Source organism: Megalops cyprinoides, chromosome 2 (genome assembly GCF_013368585.1).
Source record: "Megalops cyprinoides isolate fMegCyp1 chromosome 2, fMegCyp1.pri, whole genome shotgun sequence".
Lineage (NCBI taxonomy): Eukaryota > Metazoa > Chordata > Actinopteri > Elopiformes > Megalopidae > Megalops > Megalops cyprinoides.
The window spans coordinates 42,497,428-42,518,360 of record NC_050584.1 but is presented as its reverse complement, the minus strand read 5'-3'; the positions used below and the strand labels follow the sequence as shown (position 1 = coordinate 42,518,360).

Genomic DNA, 20,933 nt, shown 5'->3' with positions numbered 1-20,933 from the left:
TGCTTACTCAGGCTGAATTTATTTGCTTTCTGCACTGTATGTCGAGGCTACACATTGTGAAGTCTAATGAGAAAAAAGACACACTGGTTTGATTTACAGGCGACGGTGTCCAGCAGGCTCAGGAGAGGCCACATTTATTTCCATTATGGTGCTTGTTCCTCGGGGTAGCAAACAAACAGAATGGAACATCAGCTACTTCTGTTGTTGTTTCTTTCTCTGTCTCTTGGCAGAGGCCCGCGGCGTCCGCCAGCTTGGGTGGTTAGTGGGGGGTCTCCCTGAGGTGGGGGGGGCTCTGGGGGGTGGGTCAGTCCTGTTTTCTTGACCCGCCCTGGAGCTTTTCCAAAGAGCAGTTCTTCATTTGATTTGCTGCTGCCTCTGCACACTGCAACCTGCTTTGTCCTCAGAACCTGAGCCTCGCTAAAAGGACGAAAATGAGGGAGATGGTTCGATGGGCAAGGATAGCACACACGCCAGGGGCTTTGGCACGGTGCGCCTCGCGCTCTTACTAAAACCAAATCAGGCAATTAATTAAGCAACAGTCCGTGCGAGTTGTAGATCGAGCCTCGCCCTGCCTTCGTTAAAATGACTTGGCTCAACGGTAGCGAAAGTTTTCCCTGCCATTACTACTGAGCAGCTGACCGGTCTGTGTCATTGGCCTGGCTGCCTGTGTAAACCAGTGCAAAACTGGAGTTTTGGCAGCGCGGTGCTTTGGCTGCTGTACTGCAGTTTGCATCCCCTTCCTCCTTGTGTTCAGGAAAAAACTGGAGAAAATGAGCACAGTGCAGGAAATAGACAAACATGTAAAATGCAAATGACTCCTCCGAGCCCTTTGAATTCTGCCAGCACCCTGCACTTTGTACCACTGTCAGTGCTTCAGTCATGATGCCATTACACGGGGAGGAACAGGAGGCAGGAGCACTGGGGCCCAGGCTCCCTCATTTGGTTTCTAGTCACTTATTGATCCAAGGTCCTGACTGAGCTGCTATTCAAAGATCCCCATGAATCATCCTCACAGACCCGGTCAAAGGGGAGCTCTGGTCAAGGCTCCAATTTCCTATGCTGGTGATTATGTGTCCAATATCAACAATCTACAACTGAGAGGTGGTTCCAATATACTGTAAGCTCCGGAACCACACGTGACCAGAAATTCCCATTTGCTTAGAATGTCCTATAGAGAATTATTCTGATGAAATGCAGACTCCCAGAGTCTGAAACAAGTGCGTTTCACTCTGTTATGCTGTAACTGCATTAGTAACCTGACAGTCCAAATCAAATACATCTGCTCTTTCATTCAGTGCACAGCAGTGTTACAGCGGTGCTGCTTTTCATTGATTAAAACGTGATGAACTGCAAACAAAGCGGAGGGAGAGTGAGACCCAAATTTAATGCTCTTTGCATTTCTTAAACATTGAATTAGGGATCAGTATAGGTTCTGTAGCCTCTCTTTGAGACTGTGCTGAGTACAGTCACTATTACAAACTGTGCTCCTCCATCACCGCTCGCAGCAGTGCGCAGGTCAGGAGGTATTGCCCCCCATGGAGCCATGTCACAAGGGCGAAATTGTGTTTGATTTCGTAGACAACAGTATTTGCTGTTCTCTCTCTTTGTTGGAGGTCCACAGAGGCACAAGACCATTTCATAAAAGGCTGGGAGATAAGGTTCCAGGCAGCGCATCCCACATTCCCCCTCTGGCTGGGAAACAACAGTGATTAATTGGCGATTAATGTCCAGTGCTGTCGAGAAAACGGCTTTCCTGTGAATCCAAACAGAGCTTTCTGATTGTGTAAATACTGGTGGGTTGTAAGTGGCTGGTCAGTACAGTGCTTTGTGACTCCTGATAGCATCAGCCAAGCTGCCGTTTCCCCATCATGGATAGGACCACTCACTTCCACTCTGATTTGATTTGGCTACTTTCCCCCCTGTGGGGTTTCATGATTTTATTGTATCTTTCTGTACTGTTGTGTTTATGATATACGCCACATACAATATGTGTACATTGTACTAGCAAAAAAAAAAATGAAACTGCATCCTGTTGGAAGCTTTTCATTGTAAATGTTTGCCATTGTTGGATGTAGATAAGAATGCATAAGGGGATTGTCTAAGAAGTGTTCTGTCCATCTGACACGTGCAGAAGTATCACAGGCAGATTGCTAAAAATAACAAAGAAGTTTTGCCAGTCGGATGATGGATTTGTGCTAACATCGTCAGAGTGAGGGAAATATCCTTCCTGTCTCTTCTCGAGTTCTTTCCCACAGTTGATTAAGGCAAAAATGAAATCTAAAGGCACAGAGACAGGAATAGGAAAATACAGTGTGGTATCTTGAGACTTTTCATAGACCACATGCTTGCCTATCCCTGCCTACACCTGTGGGGTCATTGTAATGCAGCTCCAGACCTTAGCTCCTCACTCCCAGTTACAGTCCCAGAGCTTAGCTCCTCACTCCCAGTTACAGTCCCAGAGCTTAGCTCCTCACTCCCAGTTACAGTTCCAGAGCTTAGCTCCTCACTCCCAGTTACAGTCCCAGAGCTTAGCTCCTCACTCCCAGTTACAGTCCCAGAGCTTAGCTCCTCACTCCCAGTTACAGTCCCAGAGCTTAGCTCCTCACTCCCAGTTACAGTCCCAGACCTTAGCTCCTCACTCCTCAGTTCTCTGACCCTGACAGTTGTTTCTCTGCTAACCCATTACAGAATCCCACAGAAACAACATGGATCAGTCTTCCTTGTTTAACAGCTAGAGTCTTGTTATTTCACGGGGCCAACCAGTGTATATTGTCCTAAGGCTGTTGTAGACCACCTGCCCTTACATTGTATCAGGGCTCCATTTCAATTACATCATACAGTCAGAACCTCTTAAATCCTCATTGTACTACCCAGACCGGTGCACGTAGGTGCATTGTCCCCCTCCGCAGCCCCCTAGAACCCTCCCACTCATCCCCCCCCCCGCTGTGAAAATCCTGGGAGACGCAGTTTGTTTTGCCACTGGCCCTGAAATAACTCCTATGAGCCGGGTCGAGAGAGACGCACACATGCGCCCTAGTTCGTCCTGACCAAAATAAGAAAAAAAAAATCTCTGTCCTAATGGGGTGTGAATGTGTTTTGATTAAACCCCGCCAGCATGGCACGTCCCGGTCAGGACAATGCAGCCTCCTGCCAGTGGACTAATTGGTATAAGTGGGGGGAGATTGGTGCCAAGCGAGGCGGAACGCCACGCTAAACCACTGGCCATTATCAAGATGCGCAACTTGTCCAGTACTTTCAAATTGGGTTTGCCATCTCGAATTAGATGGCACATCTTTGTAATTTGTGGAAGAGAAGGAAAAACAATCATGCTCATATTATTTCTAAGACAGGTGCTGTGTATAATTTTGTTTTGTATTTCCTTGCAAGGTGCATAGTTCCCAGAGTTTTTTTGTGTTGAATGTATGTTTTATTATTGTAAAATAGAAGAAAAGCAGTTGCATAAACATCCTGTTTATTGATTATTTAAGAGCCTGCTGTTTCCTCAGATGTGGAAGAAAGAAGGGGGAGGGGTGGTGTTATGTGCTGTTTGTCTACGTGCTGTTTGGCAGCCCTGGAAGCCCACTTCTGTGAACGCGTGCACCCGCACATGTATGCACCATAAACGTGTGTGTGTGCGCGCGCACGTTCACTGGGGCAGTTTATCTTCGTAAAAAAACAGTTGGTTGTGAATGGCTTGTTAAATTGTTGTTTTCTGCAAGGCTATGATCACACACAGTCTCTCTTTTCTTTCCCTGTCTCCCTCACAGCCCTTACCCCTCCTCCTTTCTCTCTTTTGCTCCAACCCCCAGCCTCCCCCCCCGCCTGTTTGCCCTCTCCCTGTTTGTGTCTCTTTTCTTTTTAACACGGCCCCCTGGCCCCAGACCCCCCCCCCCCCCCCCGCTCTCTGAGAGGGCAGGGTTTTGGCTGGTCAGGTGACTGGAAGAAGCACTTGTTTATCGTCGTTCTGTACGTAGCTGGGGCCACTGTTAAAGATTAACATTTAGAGCCAGGAGCTGCTGTCTGTCCATATAGCAGTGATTTCGGCCTCTAGGAGTCATGGGAAATAGACACATGCCGATTGCCTGCATTCAGGCATCTCCCGCCACCAGTCGATCAGAAGCACAAATACGCTCCGCCAGGCCTTCCTCTTGTGAATTAATAGGGACCGTCTGGATGGTAAATCTCTTTAGTGCAGCAGTTATTGGAACTAACATTTTAATTAGAGAACGTTTTAGAACTAAAGCACTAAATTACCGTTACAAGGGTGACATGTTGGGAGAGGCGGATGGGCAGACGATGCTTCTTTAACCTCTGTGCGCAACAAGGCTGCACCAGGGAAAAATGGCAGGGAGCAGGCAGCAGGGAGCAGGGAGCCTGTGCAGAGGTGTGTGGGTAGTGTGCTTCGTTATTCTTGCATTCCTTTACCACAGGTGCAGTGTAGGGTTAGTTCATGAGTACATTTTCTGGCCTGTATTATTGCATGCACCGTTATGAACCAGGAGAATATGGCATGGAAAGTATCTCTGTTTTCTTCTATTCAGGAGAACAGCGGATGTGAGGCCTGCCAGTGACTTGCCACTGCCCATATTCTTTCCACTTGTTGCACATTATGGGTTCTGGGTAAACTCCATGCACTGCACCACAATGAAGGTAGCCCATGCCAGCTGGTCCTGCTGCAGATGACACACTCATGGAAAAGTTTATCTAACTCCCTGTATCCCCTCTCCAAAGTAACAAAAAAAAAAAAAAGTAGCACCCAGGAGTATGGGTGAAGCTGACTTCGTCCCCATGACTTAGAATGTGAGAGAGAGGCGAACTGGGCCTTAATTCCTCCTGTGAGTCTGTGTTTCAGGTCCAAACCCCCTCTTACCGACTCCTAAAAGTTGACACACTTCAGCGTCCACAGTCTCTGTGGTATCCTGACTAACACTGATTACAGTTCACGTTGTACTTTAACCCGCAGCCATCAACACCTGCGGTTCACCATTTTTACGTCCAAAAACAACTTGAGCAAATAGTCAAGAATCAGGTTTTTATGGGGGGGGGGGTTCTGCCTCTTATGGTGCAACGAAAAAGATACTGAAATAAGGGAATGAACAAAAACATGGTTACGTGTTACCTGATCTGCTCTGGATAGTCTGATGCCATATTCTGGTTTTGGCAAAATAAACAAAGGATTAACTGCAAAAAACGGCACCATTTGTACCTATTGCAGGAATTTTATTGTTGTGTGTGCACCAAAGTGACTAACACTCTCTGCGGAGCTTAGCGTTTCTCTGTTTTTTCTGTCCTTTTAATGTTCCTTTTCTGCTTTCAGCAGAGAAACGCTTAACTTCCAGCATGTGCTATGTGGAGAAGAAAGGGACTGATTCTGAAGGACAGTTGCAAGAGTGGTAAAGTCCGGTTCTCAAGACCAGGAAAATATCTCTCTCAAAGAGCACAAACAAATCAGGCAAAGCCTTTTGACTGTGCTTATAATGGCATAAATTCTACTGTAAAAATCCTTTTCGGACCCGCCAGTGTCCCTAGGGATCAGGGTCGAGGGTGATGCCCTGGTCTGCCCTGCGCTCGGTACAGGAAGGCAGGCCGCTTTGAGAAAGGGTGCGGCACAGGCAGTCCTGGTGGCGCTGAGGATGAGCGGGGCCTTTCCGTTGCGTAGTTGCCCTTCTCCTGGTGCCAGATAGCCCTGGAAACGTGCTGGAGCCGTGGAGAAAGATGGCACTCTCGGCCTCTCTCCAGGACGGGCCTCTTTCCTGTCTCCAGATGCGTATGCGTCCTGCAGGGCCGGACGGGGGCAGGGGGGCCGCGGACAGACACGCACGCTTTGACGCAGTGGGTTAGGCTGCCCCGGTGCCTCCCTCCCGGCTGAGAAACTGGCCGCTCCTCAAAATAATCTTTGCTATCGATCAAGCGGAGGGGAGGAGGTGGAGGAGGAAAGGGTGGAACTTCTACACTTTTTTTTTCCCCTGGAAGTGCGGCAGGACATTGATTTATGGAGATCAGGGTTGACACCAGTGTCCTAGTGTTTCCTGCCCATGAAGAAAATGGCACTGTCACGAGCTGGTTAAATAAACGCCACAAATCGCTGTATTACTGCGCAATTCAATCTGGACCCCCTCCCAAACAGGCTCCACCTTACAGCAGTCACTAAAACTGAAATGAAATTAAAGAGGGGCACCAGGAGGTCAGTGTAACCTTGTTGAACCTTTCTGATCTTCGTGAGGTCAGGTTGGGGTGGGACAAGACGAGGCCATTTCTAGCAGGCTGACATGCCTTGGTGGTGAGAGCAACAGCGCAGACAGTCCAGCGCGCGCACACACACACACACACACACACACACACACACACACACACCCCTGACAGAGCCCGGTTCCCTGAGGAGACAGTGGAACCATTGGCAGGCTGCAGGCTGTGGTCTCTCACGCCTCCGCCAGCTCTCTGTGCCCTGAATATGAAGCAGTCTCGCGTCTGCAGCAGTGCTGTCTCCCAGCTCCTCCTCTCCCAGCAGGGCCGGCCTGCGCCCTGCGCCTCGAAGCCTGACCCACGTCTCGCTGAGAGGAGAGGAGAGCTTTGTGCCAGCGCCAGCATCGCAAACAATACGCGGCCCATTAGGATCAAAGAGTTTCTCCTCAGATCTGTGGCGACTCCGGGCGAAAAGTGGACACGATCCGTTGCACACCCAAACGCACTTGCTAGCTGATACCTCAGTGACTCAGTCTGCTCTTTTCGCTTTTGTTTACGGCTGGACTGAATGGTACTGAAGTGATTCCACATTTCTGCCGTTTGCAGAGGGATGCGCCCGATGTGTCCGCGTGTATGAAAGGGACCTCTGACTGTGTAGAAGAGACGGGCTGAGTGGGATTAGATATTTACCAAGCACACATTGTGCCACGTGAGCCGGGTTCGAAGTCTCATGGTATCTCGTCCTAATGGGTCTTCTGGCAATCAGTGAGGACATGTCTGTTTTGCCATTTCCTTTTTCCTCCTAACCCCCCCCCCCCCCCTTTCTGTTGTTTTTGTTCTGAAGAGGGTCTGTGTTGCTGTAATTGCCAGTTGACCTGAAAAAGCAGTAAGCTAAGTGAATTTCTCTCCACTGAGGGTCACTTGTTTTTTGGAGGCCTAGCGATGGGGCCCATGGGCAGTTCGTGCTAAAATAGACTTTCATCTGACACGATGGGCCGGCAAGGGCTGGTCATTTTAGGAATAGCCTCTCTTGGCTAAATGTGTCTATTTCTGGTGACACAAACGTTTGTTTTGAGGCCATTGCTGCGGGAGTGGAGGAGCGGCGCGGTGCAAGAGAAGCAGCGTGAGGTGCTGACTCACCCACTCGCTGATTTGGCTCTTTTTCGCTCCTCCTGGGCCCGGCGACAGCTGCGGATGAAAGTGCCTGTAAAGGGACCTCAAGAAATGAATATAAAACGCAGCTGAATTAGTGTCTGCAAGAAGCGACCTGCAAACAGTTGAAACGAAACAAAAAAAAAAACAATCTGTTCCTTTCATTTGCAAGTAAAAGATGATAATGGACTATTTCATCTTAAGGGTGAAGTGAAAAACTGGGGGGAAAAAATCACTACCGGGCCCTTCCTTCAGCGCACTCATTTTCATCCAATATACAGCAATCCATAAACTTTGTTCCTGTAGATTATGTTAAGGAATTTAGCCATTAAAATTGCTGTCTTGGTTTCCCAGAGGAAGAGAGAGAGACTTTGGAAATGGATCCACACAGGAATTCTAGAATGAAGTCTCTTATGGAAAAAGAACAATCTGTACAAAGTGCCGTTTCCCATGAGCGAGGCTGTGTCTCTTGCCCTCTTTCTGCTGTATGTTTGTAGAAAATGGGGTTTATGAAGAAAAAAAAAATTGTCAGGTTACATTTGGACAGTTTCCTCTCACAGACCCAGTAGATTACTTTGCCTGTAAACAGGTTTTTTTTTTTTTTTGCGCAACAGCCTCCGAAATGAAGATTGATGCCTCGTGCCGGAGAGGATTTCTATTTTTGAGCGCGGTGGAAGTGTGTTTCCCCTCTTGACTCGCGGAGCTTGTTCCCCGCACTTGGTTTGTGACAATTAGGACCCGGGTGGGTGCAGTTTGACTCGCAGGTGGGGGGGTGGTCGTTTTCCCCAGCATGGCGGAGCCATTCTCCACGGCTGGTGCATCTGCCATCACGGTGGAAATGTTCAGAGCCCGGCCCCCTCGGTGGCTCCATCACCCGCTTTCTGTCACTGTTGCGTCCAGTCAGCACCCTGAGTGCTGGAGTGTGTCCCCGGGTCAGGGTGAAAAAGTGCAGCAGGCAGCAGTTGTTGTGGTCAGTGGCAATGGCACGGGGAGGGGAGGGGGGGGGTGCGTGCGCATTACTGAGGTGTATTGATTTTTTTTTTTAGAATGTCTGTAATGAGATCTAGTGGCTGTGGTTTTATGGAAGAGCTGAGGAGTAAATAATTCACTGGGCTTGGGTCTGAAAAGGGGATCAGGTGGGCGGGTTGTGGCAAGGCCGCGTGTGTGTTTCAGGGCAAGCAGAGTGGTGTGCGTGTGTGTGTATGTGTGTGTGCGTGTTACATGTATGTGTGTTGGGGGGGGGGGGGGGGGGGGGGGGGCGGAGGACATCTCCGCTTGCATGACGTTAAAAATGCACTTCCTGAAAATAAATGGTCTACAAACAAATGACAGCGTCTTCCCTTCCCTTCCCGTGGGCCGCTGGGGGAATATGGCTGCCCTGCCCGGTGCTGGATGCGATGCACAGCACACAGAAGGCTGAGGAAGGGGAAAATCAATGGGCGGATGCAGGGCGCACGCTTATTTACGCCCTGGATGTGCACTGAAACGTGCCAGCGATGAAGGCAGTAGGCCTTCAGACAGCCAAACGGTTACCTAATGTGAGTAATCACTCCCAGGGCCAGCAATTTGTTGACGTCTGGTAAATGCAAAAAAAAAAAAAAGGGCATTATTTTTTATTTTTCGTTGGACAGGTGACAGTAGAAACCACCTTAATCCGCTGTGGTTTTGGGAAGCACCTTTCCATTGTGAGTAACAGCTGAAAGGCCTTACAATCACCCCTGCTTTCAGTGAAGGCAAATTGCCTGAGAAATCCTTTCTGCACCAGGGCCAAGAAACAGTAGAACAGAGGGATGAAAAACACCCGAGGGCCTTCTTTACCTTTTGTCTCATAGTATCGAGAGCATGCACAAGTCTCTGCATGACACTTCATATTAGCTTAGAGAAGATCATAAACAAATAGGATTGGATAAGGTTTAAGCTCTGACTGCCCTGTCCAACAGGCCCCAGTGCTGCCTTCCTCTTCTCGTTTAATGGGATTTCTCTCGCTGTGCCCTGACAGAGAGCTGGGAGCAGACAGATTCCGTGCAGTTCGTCCGGTGGAAACAAGGCTGTCAGTATCTGGCACACGGTTAAGTGCACATACATTGGAGCGCTGTGTGAACGCCAGGTGATACCGCACCTCTCAATGGAGAAGAATCGCACCCGGACGCGGACGCACAGCACCCACGAGCGGCGCTGGATTCTATCACACGGCAGAACAGCAAACAAGACGTTTGCGGTTTGCTCTCATAGGCCATAAATCGGTTGTAGTTCAGGAGCTGCGCCGGGCCTCCTGCTACAGCTGGCAGGAGGCGCTCTGCAGGAGCAGCCCCGCAGGAAAAAACCGCAAGGAGGTGGCAGTCAGGGGGACGTGAGTCACCCGCTCAGCCAGATAAAGAGATTGGCGTGAGTAACCCCAGAGGCAGGTGTACGACCAGGAAGCAGGCGCCAGATCGCAGGTGATTCACAATCTCTCCCTGGGAACCCGTAATTAAATCATCATCTGGGCTTGGAACGTCCTGGCTCTGCGCGCTGATGGTTTGTTTGTTCCACTCGTACGCGCACGCCTCCTAATCCGGTTTTGTCACAAGCCAGAGGTACTGGACAGGGGCCGGGTCCGCCGGATCCGTCCAAGTGGAGCAGATGACGAGGACTCTGGCCCTCGCTCTTCTGGCCCCGGGGGCAGAGGGAAAAAGGAAGCAGGCGGTCAGATTGCCTTAAGAAAGCCTCTCGTTTGACTAGCAAATTCACTGTCTACCTCACATGAGGAACCGAGCGCTGTTAGGTCTGACTCCCACACCCTCTGTAGTGATACCAAAGAGATACGACCCAGAGCGCCTCTCCCGAACACCTTGCCTGTTGTACCCTGCCCTCAGTTGTCACTCAGTGGGTCAGATTTTTTGAGCTGACAGAGCTGGCCTTAACCGGCGGGAGGTATTACCAAGCTCTATAATGTTGCCCATATCTGGAGCTGGAGGACCCTCGAGGACTGAGAATCGTTTTTAGAGCCCTTTTACTGTACATCAGCACAGGACTTCTATATTTATCATAGCTGCTGACATTTGCTTATCGGACCAATCCAGATTAATCATAACACTAAACCACGGAGAGCTGTCATCACGGGTTTAATAAGTGGGTTATAACTCGATTATAGCTACTTCGCCTGGGCCCCCCGTACATGTTGTATCTGATCTGCGCGAGTTCACATGCGCATTGTCCCAGTTGTCTGTGTGTGAAGCACTTTCCCGATCTCAACAGCTTTCTTACTTTGGCTTCTCATGTTGTTACATCGTGTTACCCTAACTAAATAGGAGCAGTCCCAGTGGAGGTTTTGAGTGTAAACATATAGGCTAAGCAGTAGCATGTGGTTGAAGCATGACACTAAGTGGTTCAGAAGGAAGACGTTGCACAATCTGAGGAGCAAAACAAGATTTTAAAATTGTTTGCGTAGCGCTGCGGTTTTAAAACACTCCAAGGGCACCAGACAACGAATCCCTGTGTACAAATATACATATTTCAGAGGAGTTCATGTCTAGTGGCTTGCGCTTGCAGTTATTGCCAAGGCGTGTTACAAAAGAAAGCAGGGGGGGAAAGCCATGCCCAGGCTGTATGGCATCTAAATACAGGACTTTCTTGGGCTGCTGGGCTGGGCTGAACTGAAGATCGCGGGTGTCCACCACCGTAGATAAAGGAAAGCCACGTCGCACTGGTAATTAAAACCAACTTTGGTGGGCTCGCCGGCTCCTGGAACACCATGAAACGGCACAGAACCGAAAAGAATATGGGCTATTGTGTCACGGCGTTATTACTGATGTAGCCGGGCCGTGCTGTTCCCTGTTAATCCCTTTAATTTACTCTGCTTTACCATGTACATTGTATGCTGAGCCGCTCGGCGGATCAGAGCGGGGTTCACGCGGAGACCGCTCTGACTGAGCCACTTCTGCAACCTGCCTGAGCAAGTCCTGATCCTGCCTTCAGGCCTGTGCGCCTCTGCAGGGAGCCGGGACCGTGGGCCAGGGTCACACACGCGCATACACACACACACACACTCACACTCGTACGCATACACAAACACGTACACAAACTCATATACTTCCGCATACACAGACATGTAAACATGCTCATACTTCCGCATATACAAACATGTACAGACTCAGACTTCTGTGTATGCAGACATGTAAACACATACACGTATTCACACATATCCACCCTCCCATGCTTACATACACACATACTACACATATGTACAAATATATGCACACACATTTTCATACATATACTCACAAATAGTTATACATACACATATACATACATACACTCACACACAGAGCTGTGCTCTCTGGTCAAGTGCTTCACAAGAGCCACAACTGGCAGCACAAGTTACTTTTTTTGGACTGAGGAAAAAATGTGCCCCTGACTGTCTGTGTCCGGAGTGTATGCTCGTGTTTTCCCTGATCTGTAGCCAGTGTTTTTGGCATTCCGTATTGATGAGAGGAGTTTTAGTAATGGTCCAAAAATAAGCGACAGAGAATGACTCACGCCAAACGCACGCAGATACTTTACAGCATCTGAAATTTAAGAAGCGGGTAGCGGGATCTGGACGCGGCCTCCCCTTTGAAACTTGTCATCATCAACACAATCATGTCAAACTCCACCATGATGTCATACCGAGTGCCTGGGGAGGCCTTGTTTTGCCACCTTCACAACTTCTTAGAGGTTAGAATAGTGAAAGGAGAACTCACATTGCTGTACGTACACCCCACTCTCTCTCTCTGTTACGCTGTTTTTGTAGGACTTTTGACAACCCCGTGTTCCACATAATGACCCCAGATTAATGACTGGGGCGCTTTTCTCGTTCTCTACTCGTATTTTCCCTCGTCGTTAATAAGGACAATCAGTGAGGCTGGATGGGGTGAGCAGAGGGTCACAGCAGTTTGGTTGTTGAAAGGCTGAGTCATATGGGGATTTTGGACTCAAGCCCTTCTGGGCCTAAAGCTTGTGTGTGCACATTTGTGCGCGCATGCCTGCGCAACTCTTTGGCCTCATCTGGGTCCGGAGACTATATGCAAAACCGCAGAGATCAGACCTGAACAGAACAGTTTAAAGTAAGAATGCTGCGTGACTCGACGCCTCTCCGGGGCAGGGCCCAGAGGAGCAGGTAGCAGGGCCGGTTTGTGGGGATTCTTCTCCTCCAGTGAGTCCCGGCAGTAATGCAGGAAGGAGACGATAAGACAGTAAGGGACTGTGGAGAGAGCGAGGGGGATGCTCCCGTATCGGGGGGTGGGGGCGCCTCCCCCAAACGCCAGCAATCCCGAAGGACGTGTCGCTCGGCGCAGGGGCACACTGGCTTCCCTCTCAGCCTCCTGTCATAATCCGCAATCCCCTCATCTTATTAGCGTGAATAATCTTCATACATCCGAGCCGGCTTGCGATAACTTTGCTCGGAGGGGTTGATCTGGCGAATGCCGTTCTCAAGCAGCTGAGCTCTGGGCTCAGACAGGCCCGCTGCTGCAGCCGCCACCGCTGCTGTGGGATCTCCTCGCGAACGCGTCTCCCGAGTCGCCTGTAAACTACAGATTCCTCGGCACAGAAAAGTATGCACCTGATATGAGGGCTTTGCTCACCCTCCAGGATTTCAGCATTTGCCTTTTTTTTTTTTTTTGCTTGTTGTTTTGTTTTTCCAAGCTTGCATAATCGGACCTGCTTATCTGTGTGTCAATAAGCCTTGCGGTTGTTGTTGTTTTTGCAGAGTACCCGGGGAGACGGAAAGCCTTGAGAGGCGTGGCGGTCTTATTGCATTGTTTTTGTCACACTTATCAGCGCTGTCAGAGGGGGCCTTTGCGTAAACAGACCTTTGCCGTCTTTCGCCGTGGAAAGATCCGGTTCTGAGCCCCATGCTGAGAGCAGCCCGGTCCTCAGAGCCCCGGTCACACACCGCTCTTACACACTTGAACGCTGCTCTCATTCGCCTCTATGCTGTCTGTTTTGAACCAGTTCACTGCTTGTTCTGCTTCTGCCTCAAGTCAGTAAATGTGCTGCCAGCTCTGTGTGTGTGTGTGTGTGTGTGTGTGTTTGTGTTTCTGTTTCTGTGTGTGTGTTTGTGTACTCCTGTACGTGTGTGTGTGTGTGTGTGTGTGTGTGTGTGTGCGCACGCACCTGTACGTGTGTGTGCTCCCGATTTACTGCCTTCCGGGTAAAATAGGGTAGCGATTGCATATTGATCTGAAAAACGTTACGTGCTCCTTCAGAGAGGTTGTTGTGGTTAAGGAGCAGGAAGCGTTTTCCCTGTGTAGCTGCAGTGATGCAGCGTGCCAGGAGCAACCTGCAGCTGTCGTGGCAGTGTGGCGCCGCTCAAACACAGTCTAAAAGAGCGCGGCAGTCATCGTGCGCGCAGATACGGCACGCACCGCGGCGGACCCCGCGGGGGTGAAGTCTCCGGGAGGTTGCGTTTGTCTGAGCGGCGCGGCCGTCCGAGCAGAGAGCGCAACAATGGGCATGAATGAAAAGTGGGAGTTGCCTTTTTGCGAGGATAAATAAATATTAGCCGAGGCTTCTTGGTCGGGGATGAATGAATGAGGCACTGTCGCGCGGCGGCGAGCTGAGCGTGTCTGGGGTGGGAATGCTGCAGGCAGTGCGGATCCTTGGCTGCAGAAACGCAGAGCTCAGCCTGCCCCTCTCTCTCTCTCTCTCTCCCTCTCTCTCTCTCTCTCTTGCTCCCCCTCTCTCTACCCCCCCCCCCCCCACCCCCCCACCCATTCTGGCCCGCGCCTGCCTTCATGTATTCCTGCAGAGTGCTGCTGCTGCCACTGTCTGCTCTCTGTCTGCCTCCCAGAGCCCCGTCCACGTCACGAAGGGTTAACGCGGGGCGGCTTTTTCGCTGAGATGGAAGAGGCCATTGAATGGCTGCCTTCCACAGCTAGAAACACATTGGTTAAGGGTGAGGGCGGATCTGGTGTCAGCGCTGTACTCTGGCATGGATTCGCCTACGGGGGGGATCGGGAGTGATTGCGAGAGTGCGGCCACAGCATATATGTATAGCCGTGCCTGGAGAGAGGGAGGGAGGGACAGAGGGGAGGGAGAGCTGGAGGAGAAGCACGTTGCGTTTTGTAAGTGTGCTTTGGGGAAGAAAAGAACACCAGACTCCTTGCACAGACCCTTTTTTGAACTCTCGGATATTGCTTGGATTTAGCGTCTTTATTTTTTTCCCCTAAACAATTTTTTTTTTTTTTTGCCCCCTCTGGTCATCCCTCCTTATTTCATTTTCTTTATCCACCGTCCAAAAGCACCCCCCCCCCCCCCCCCCCCCCCAACCACCTCCCACATTCTGCATCGCACACCCCCATCTGTCCCAGCCAATTTCAGACAGGCAGTGTGATGGCCTTCCCTGACTCGCTGAAAGGGAGAGGGGTCTGTGTTGTTTTGCTCCTACGGGGCCGACCTCGTGTCACATGACCCAGGGGTTTTATGACACCAATGAAGTCGAACAGATTTGTCACTGAACTGTGAGAGGTCTCTCCTGCAAGAACGCCCAGCACATCCCCATCCTCACAGTGTCCTGGCTGCTCTTTGCGCATGTTTTATGTACTAGCTAATGTAAAGCTCCCCAAACAGACTTCAGACAGCCTCGTATTAATGTCCATATATATTTTATTTTAGCTCAGCCCAGTCCAGCTGTGAGAGATTTGCCCAACTTTGAGCTTCTCTGTGTAAATCACTCCCTGAAGGAAGCTTTTCTGCCTCTAGTCTGTCGTCTGCTTTTTGGCTAAGGATGACTCCTACAATGTGGAAAACAGTAAACCTGTCCCGATGTAACTGATTGTTAAGCTTGCTCCTGATTGAGTTCGGCTTTGATATTTCTTAAATCTCTCTCCAGGGTGCCCTATTTTTTTTTTGTTTTCTTATGCAGAACAGTGAGCTCAGCAGTTGTTTGAAAATGTTTTAGTGGTAACATCACCAGGAATGCTTGGGGCTTTTTTCCTTCTTCTGAAGCCACGTTGCCAGCCATGTATGAAATGAAAAGTGTTCCTGGAACGTCTCTGCGTGTTGAGTGCCGAGGATTCTGTTAAAATGTTCAGTTTTATTTTAGGAAGCAGAAGTGGGCATTTTTAGCCCGCGATCTCACAAGGAGGAATGTGATTTGCAGTGCAAATAAAATTTCACTTTCATTAATATTAACACAAATTACTTTATTTGTTCAGCAGATGCCTTTATCTAGGGTGACTTCAAGCTAAGCATTTGCCCAAGGCAGGCACAACAACAGTGCCCCACCTGGGATTTGAACCCCCAGACCTACTGGTTACGAGTTCATGTCCTTAAGCAGTACGGCCCACATCTGCCTTTCTTCACATTTCCTGTCCAGGAAATGCGGAGCCCGGTTGCATTGCATTAGAGTAAGCAGCCCGTTGGGTAGGAGAGGCAGCTCAGGCCTGCTCTCAGAGCAGACCCACAATGCAGTACGTTCCCTCCTTGCCTTATCGCAGGTGGCCCACAGGTGGCTCTATCTGTTCAGGCAGAGAGAGAGAGGGAGGCCATTAACCTGAGAGCTCTCCATCACAGTGCGGGTGACCACCTTGTCTTGTGGACATGAAGCGCATATGACGTACTGACATACTGCTGGAGTGTGAAGCCTGTGCCTTATTAGCCTTTGTTTCCAGAGGCAGGCTCCGGCAAATCCACCCTTGCAGAGGGACAGCAGATGCCGAGACTGTTAGTATTCCCGCAGTACCCAGGATGCATGGCGTTATTCTGCGTCCAGGTCTCCGCTTGTGTTACACCTCGGTTGGGAGGAATTGGCCTACCGCTTGTCCTTACTCCGAGATGAGCTAATCTGGTCACGGGCTTTAGAAAAAAAAATGCTTCACTACATTTCCCTCCCCTAACACCTGAAGCTTGCCAAAGGGGCTTTGGTTATATAACGGAGGGAGAGAATGCGAGCCTATCCGGTGACCGGGCCCTTCCACTGTACCACTGGCAGGTTTAACAGCCTGCTTATCTGGCCGCGTTTGTTTACTAGATTTCTGCCGTGGTTTATTTTTAACAGCCGCACTGAAAGGAGCTTGTACATGCAAATGAGGTCTTGCTGTAAGAAAGAGGCCGTCGAGCGGGTCACCCTTAGTGACTCTTCGGCCTTGTTCTGCGGTGATTTCATAGGGGTCCCTGGTTTCGCAGATGAGAGTTCTGCCGATTTCTCATCTCCCTCTTCAGACGTCCCAGTCTGCGGCAGGAGAGGACTGATATGGCCAGTTGTGCTGCATTCTTGTTTTTTGAATGAAACGGATGCAGATTAGTGTTTCGTGCTCATTTTTTTGAAGCTTATGATTCATCGGCGCGGATTGGCACGTATTGTGTTCCTGCTGACAATGTAAATGACAGACCATAAAATTGTCTGTCTACGGCTCTTAGCAGATCGCAGCAGTTTACGGTATCTTCAGCCTCCGGCTGGGTAAACGGCAGATCGCTGAAAGACCCGGTTACCTAACGTGTAGACGTGCTGAACCCTGGCCATGTTTGCTCTGTTTTTATCGTCTTCAGCTGACTTTTGACAAGAGCACCTACCTTTAGCCCAGATGTGTATCCGTAGCCCACAGCGTGGGTGCACCTCAACCTGCACCTCAGTCCTGTAGGCCCCAGCCCAGCTCCTCGTTCCCGTAATGTTTTGTGAGGCATTAAGAACCAGTGTAATTTAAAAAAAAAAAAAATGAAAGTCAAACCGTGACAGCCTCAAGCCAGCAACCTCCACAGTGCTTCTCCATTTTTGGGTCATTTAAAAAAAAAAAAAAAAAAAAAAGTGTGGTGTTTAGGTTGGACCGAGCAGGGGACCGTTCTCCAAACACTCGGGAGCTTTTCCGCTGCCTTCGCCATCCCTGCAGTTTTCCTGCTCTTATTTTTCCGCCTGTAATCTCACCAACGCGAGCCCCTCACTCCGCCGGGGACTCCCAGGCGCGCTGCCGCTGCAGGTGCGGTTGCAGCGAGCGCTGGAAGCCGCTTCCACGGGGCTCCTCGGATTCCTCTGCGTGTGCGCCTGGCAGAGACCGGCGAAGAAATCTGGATGAGCGGTGTGGGAAGCTGAGCTCTGTCTGTGGAAATGGGGTGGGCGTTTTCATTAACACCAGACAGTCGGCGCAGATTTATTCTTTGCAGACGGTGCCTGTCACAGATTATTAAACCCGCATAGCTATATGACTGTGCATGAAGCAGATTAGGGAGCTCACTCGCTTGTCTCTCTCAGGCGAGGAATGTGGGTCAGATTGAATAGCTCTGGGTGCGTAGCGGGATGGTACCGACCTGGCGAGGGATGCTAATGTTTGCGCTTTTTGTGTCGGCCCCTGTGAGCGATGGTCACTCACCCACTCCCTTGTGGCTTTCTCTCCCGCAGTGTGCCTGTCCACGTGCAAACACCGCGCCTGCACCAAAGACAACCAGTGCTGCCACGACCAGTGCCTGGGCGGCTGCCTGGAGCCCTCCTCCCCCAGCAAGTGTGTGGCCTGCCGCAACCTAATGCACCAGGGCACCTGCGTGGAGAAGTGCCCGCCCGGCTATTACACCTTCAAGGGCTGGCGCTGCGTCAGTTTCGCCTTCTGCCAGGAGCTCCACAACCAGTGCAAGCAAAGCAAGAGCAGCGACTGCAGCGAGTACGTCATCCACAACGGCGCCTGCATCCCCGAGTGCCCCTCCGGGTACACCACCATGAACGCCACCACGTAAGCACTCCGCCGCCAAAACCCAGAGAGGGGCACGCGAGAACCGCCCCGTCACCTGTGTCAGTCTGCGCTGAATGCAGAAAGTTCTTTCACAGCACATTTCAAGGATTATATATTACGTTACGTTACATTATTGTCATTTAGTAGGTGCTCTTATCCAGAGCAACTTACATAGGTTGCATTTTTTACATGTTATAAAGCTGGATATTTACAATTGTGGGGGGCGGTTGTGGGTTAAGTACCTTGCCCAAGGGTTACAACTGCAGTGCCCCAGCGGGGTATCAAACAGACAACCTTTCGGTTACAAACCCTGCTCCTTTCTACTGTGCAGCTCCTTACCACTGCCACACTATCCTTTATCCTTTATTTATCATTGCAGAACGTCCTGAAAGTAACTCTGCTCACACGTAATGTTGCAGTACTGTCTTTCGGGTTGTGGTGATATGTTTAGCATATGTAATTTCAGGTGTGTGTACATGTGGGAGAGGATGAGAAGGAGCACATTTCAATCCATGCCACAACCTGCTTGTCAAGTCTGAAAGATCATCCAGCCCATTGATGTAATACAAGTATGCAAGCGTGCTGTACATCGAATCAGAGGGCATTTGTGTGCAAGCGTTTGTTTGAAACAGAGTTTTGCTCTCAAAGCCAGAAGTGTGAAGGTACAGGGAACTGGGTAATTAATTGTGCTGTTTTTTGAAGGACTTGCGTTATACTCTTCGGAGACATGTTTCGGCTCGACCCTTTGATGGGGAGGAGGGAGGTAGGTGAAGTTCAGAAAAGAAATTTTGCTGTTGGCAAAATATCACATGCAACCAGTCTCTTGACATGCATCTTTAGTAAACAATGGGATACACGTCATGGGAGCCTCGCCTCTAATTGGCTGGAAACGTGTGCAAACACAGGCCGTCTCCGGGTTGCCGGTGGTGGCCTGCAGGAGTTATGAGGGTAAACACAGGGGCCCAGTCAGAAGGGGAGAGTGTGTGATAATGAGAGGGAGATCAGGACTACAGAGGGGAGGAAAGCCGAGTTATGCAAGCCCCACTTTGGCAGCCAGAGCTCAATCTCCTGACAGAACCCACACAGTGCGTTGTTACAGTTATGCGCAGGGACAGGAAAACACTGCGTCTCTGCTTTCTCTCAAATAGTAGGGAGTCTGCGCTCGTGATGGAGGGCTGTACCTTTTGGGGGGGTGGGGGGGTCACCTAGGCCTGGAAGTGTGTGCAGTGCGTGCCTCTCTGTTTATTTCGGCATTGCCTGCTCTTCCCAGACTTTTCAGTTCACCTGGTTTTATCACAGTTTTTCTCAGTTTTATTCACTCACTGGTCATGATGGGACTGTGTCCTTTTTTTTTGCTACCGTTTTGTGTTATCGTTTGTCCCTTCTGCCCATAAAATCCAGTTACTGTAAAGAAATGGCCTGTTTTCCTGTGGGTGTCAAACCCCAGTCCTTTTTGGCCGAGCGAAATAATTCGATCGCATACCAACGCAGCAGTACATGGATCAACGGATCCTCCGGCTGCAGCGGATTCAGAGGCGATGGAGAGTTCTCAGCCGAAATGCGTTCGCGGAGCATCCGGTGCAGAAACCGGAGCGGCTCCTTCAACGTCACGGCGCCACCGCTGACCTTCGCTTTTCGACATCTGCTAGCGCTACTTGCGGCGCAGGCCCTCGCTAATTGGGAGCTGTGGTGGGAGCGCAGATTACCAGACACACAAATCATCCGGGCAGACGGAGATGCTGGAGGGGCGGGGCACAGGAGAGAGAGGCTCGCGCCGCGTTACCTGTTACTGCAGCGGCTGCCGGTTAATGAGATGTCCTTTCCCAACCCTGCCACGCTCCCTGCTCCCTTCCCCTTCTCCGCCGGCTGCCGGGAGAATGGCTTGGCAGCCCGCAGCGGCTCTGCTTTCTAAACATTTCTGTGGCTTCCTGCCTCTCCTTAATATCCATGACGGCAACGAAGAATTCACTCATCTCTCCGCCCAGACACTTACTACTGCCATACCGTCCAGCCATCTTTCTTGAGGGCCAAATCCCCAGGCAATGATAGTTTTTCTTCCAAAGCAAGCTGCGGATCCACTTACAGTTCAGCTTACTTCCAAAAAATGCCTCTCTGTTAGCTTCCATGAATTGATTGCCCCACCAAGTGTAGTATAAGCAAGCCGCTTGTTTGAGTTACCTATGACCCACATTTACGATTCAGGATGTCTCATGATTGAAATTATTTGACTTTGAAATTTGAGTTGAGGTGGCTTGTCTTTAATAATACCTTGCAGGTATGCAGGCCTGCTGCATTATGTCGAAATATATTTTGTGTGAGTCACACCTATGTGAACAGATCACGACAGCTGTGTAAGTATGACATTCGGAGCGTTGCACAAGAGCTTGAAAAGATGAATGCGCCAGTAATCCAAATTTGTCAGCGGGAATCGGTTGTGGCTGCTTGAAAGGAACTTTGTCATGGCTTAGAAAAACGAAGAGACAAAGACGGCTTTGGGAACAAAAACCCAGGCCACAATGACACGTGTCAAGGAGGGCATCAAAAATTGGGGCAACGAGTCCTGAAGGCCTGCGCGCACGGTGGCTCGCACGTACGACTTCACGCGTGGGTATTATTAACGCGCTCATAAACAGAGAATTAAACCGCAACCGGGAGTCTGCACTGGTAAACCACAGCCACAGGGGAACAATAGCTGCCTTTGTCTGAATGTGGTCGGGTTTGGTCTCCTTTAAATAGGTGGCTGAAAAGAGGGCCTTTGATGCCATTGTCTTCCCCCCAACGAGAGGTTATAGCAGTCGAAGCCTGATTGGACTTCTTCTGAGCCTGTGTTTTTCCAGGAATCAGTAATTCGGACACAATTCACTGTTCCCGCCCACCCCCATACATCCACCTCTGACTGGCCCTGGGGAAGGCAGTCAT

The 20,933-nt window shown here is 50.2% G+C and overlaps 1 protein-coding gene across 2 annotated transcripts in view; it reads left to right on the top strand.

Moving 5' to 3' along the window:
• The window catches only part of insrb (insulin receptor b), a 93,624-nt gene that overhangs the window by 56,740 nt on the left and 15,951 nt on the right, over positions 1–20,933 (top strand). For both annotated transcript variants that reach the window (XM_036522728.1, XM_036522729.1), the window contains exon 3: positions 17,690–18,014. In XM_036522728.1, the coding sequence (XP_036378621.1) occupies positions 17,690–18,014 (325 nt within the window). The remainder of the gene's footprint in view (positions 1–17,689; positions 18,015–20,933) is intronic.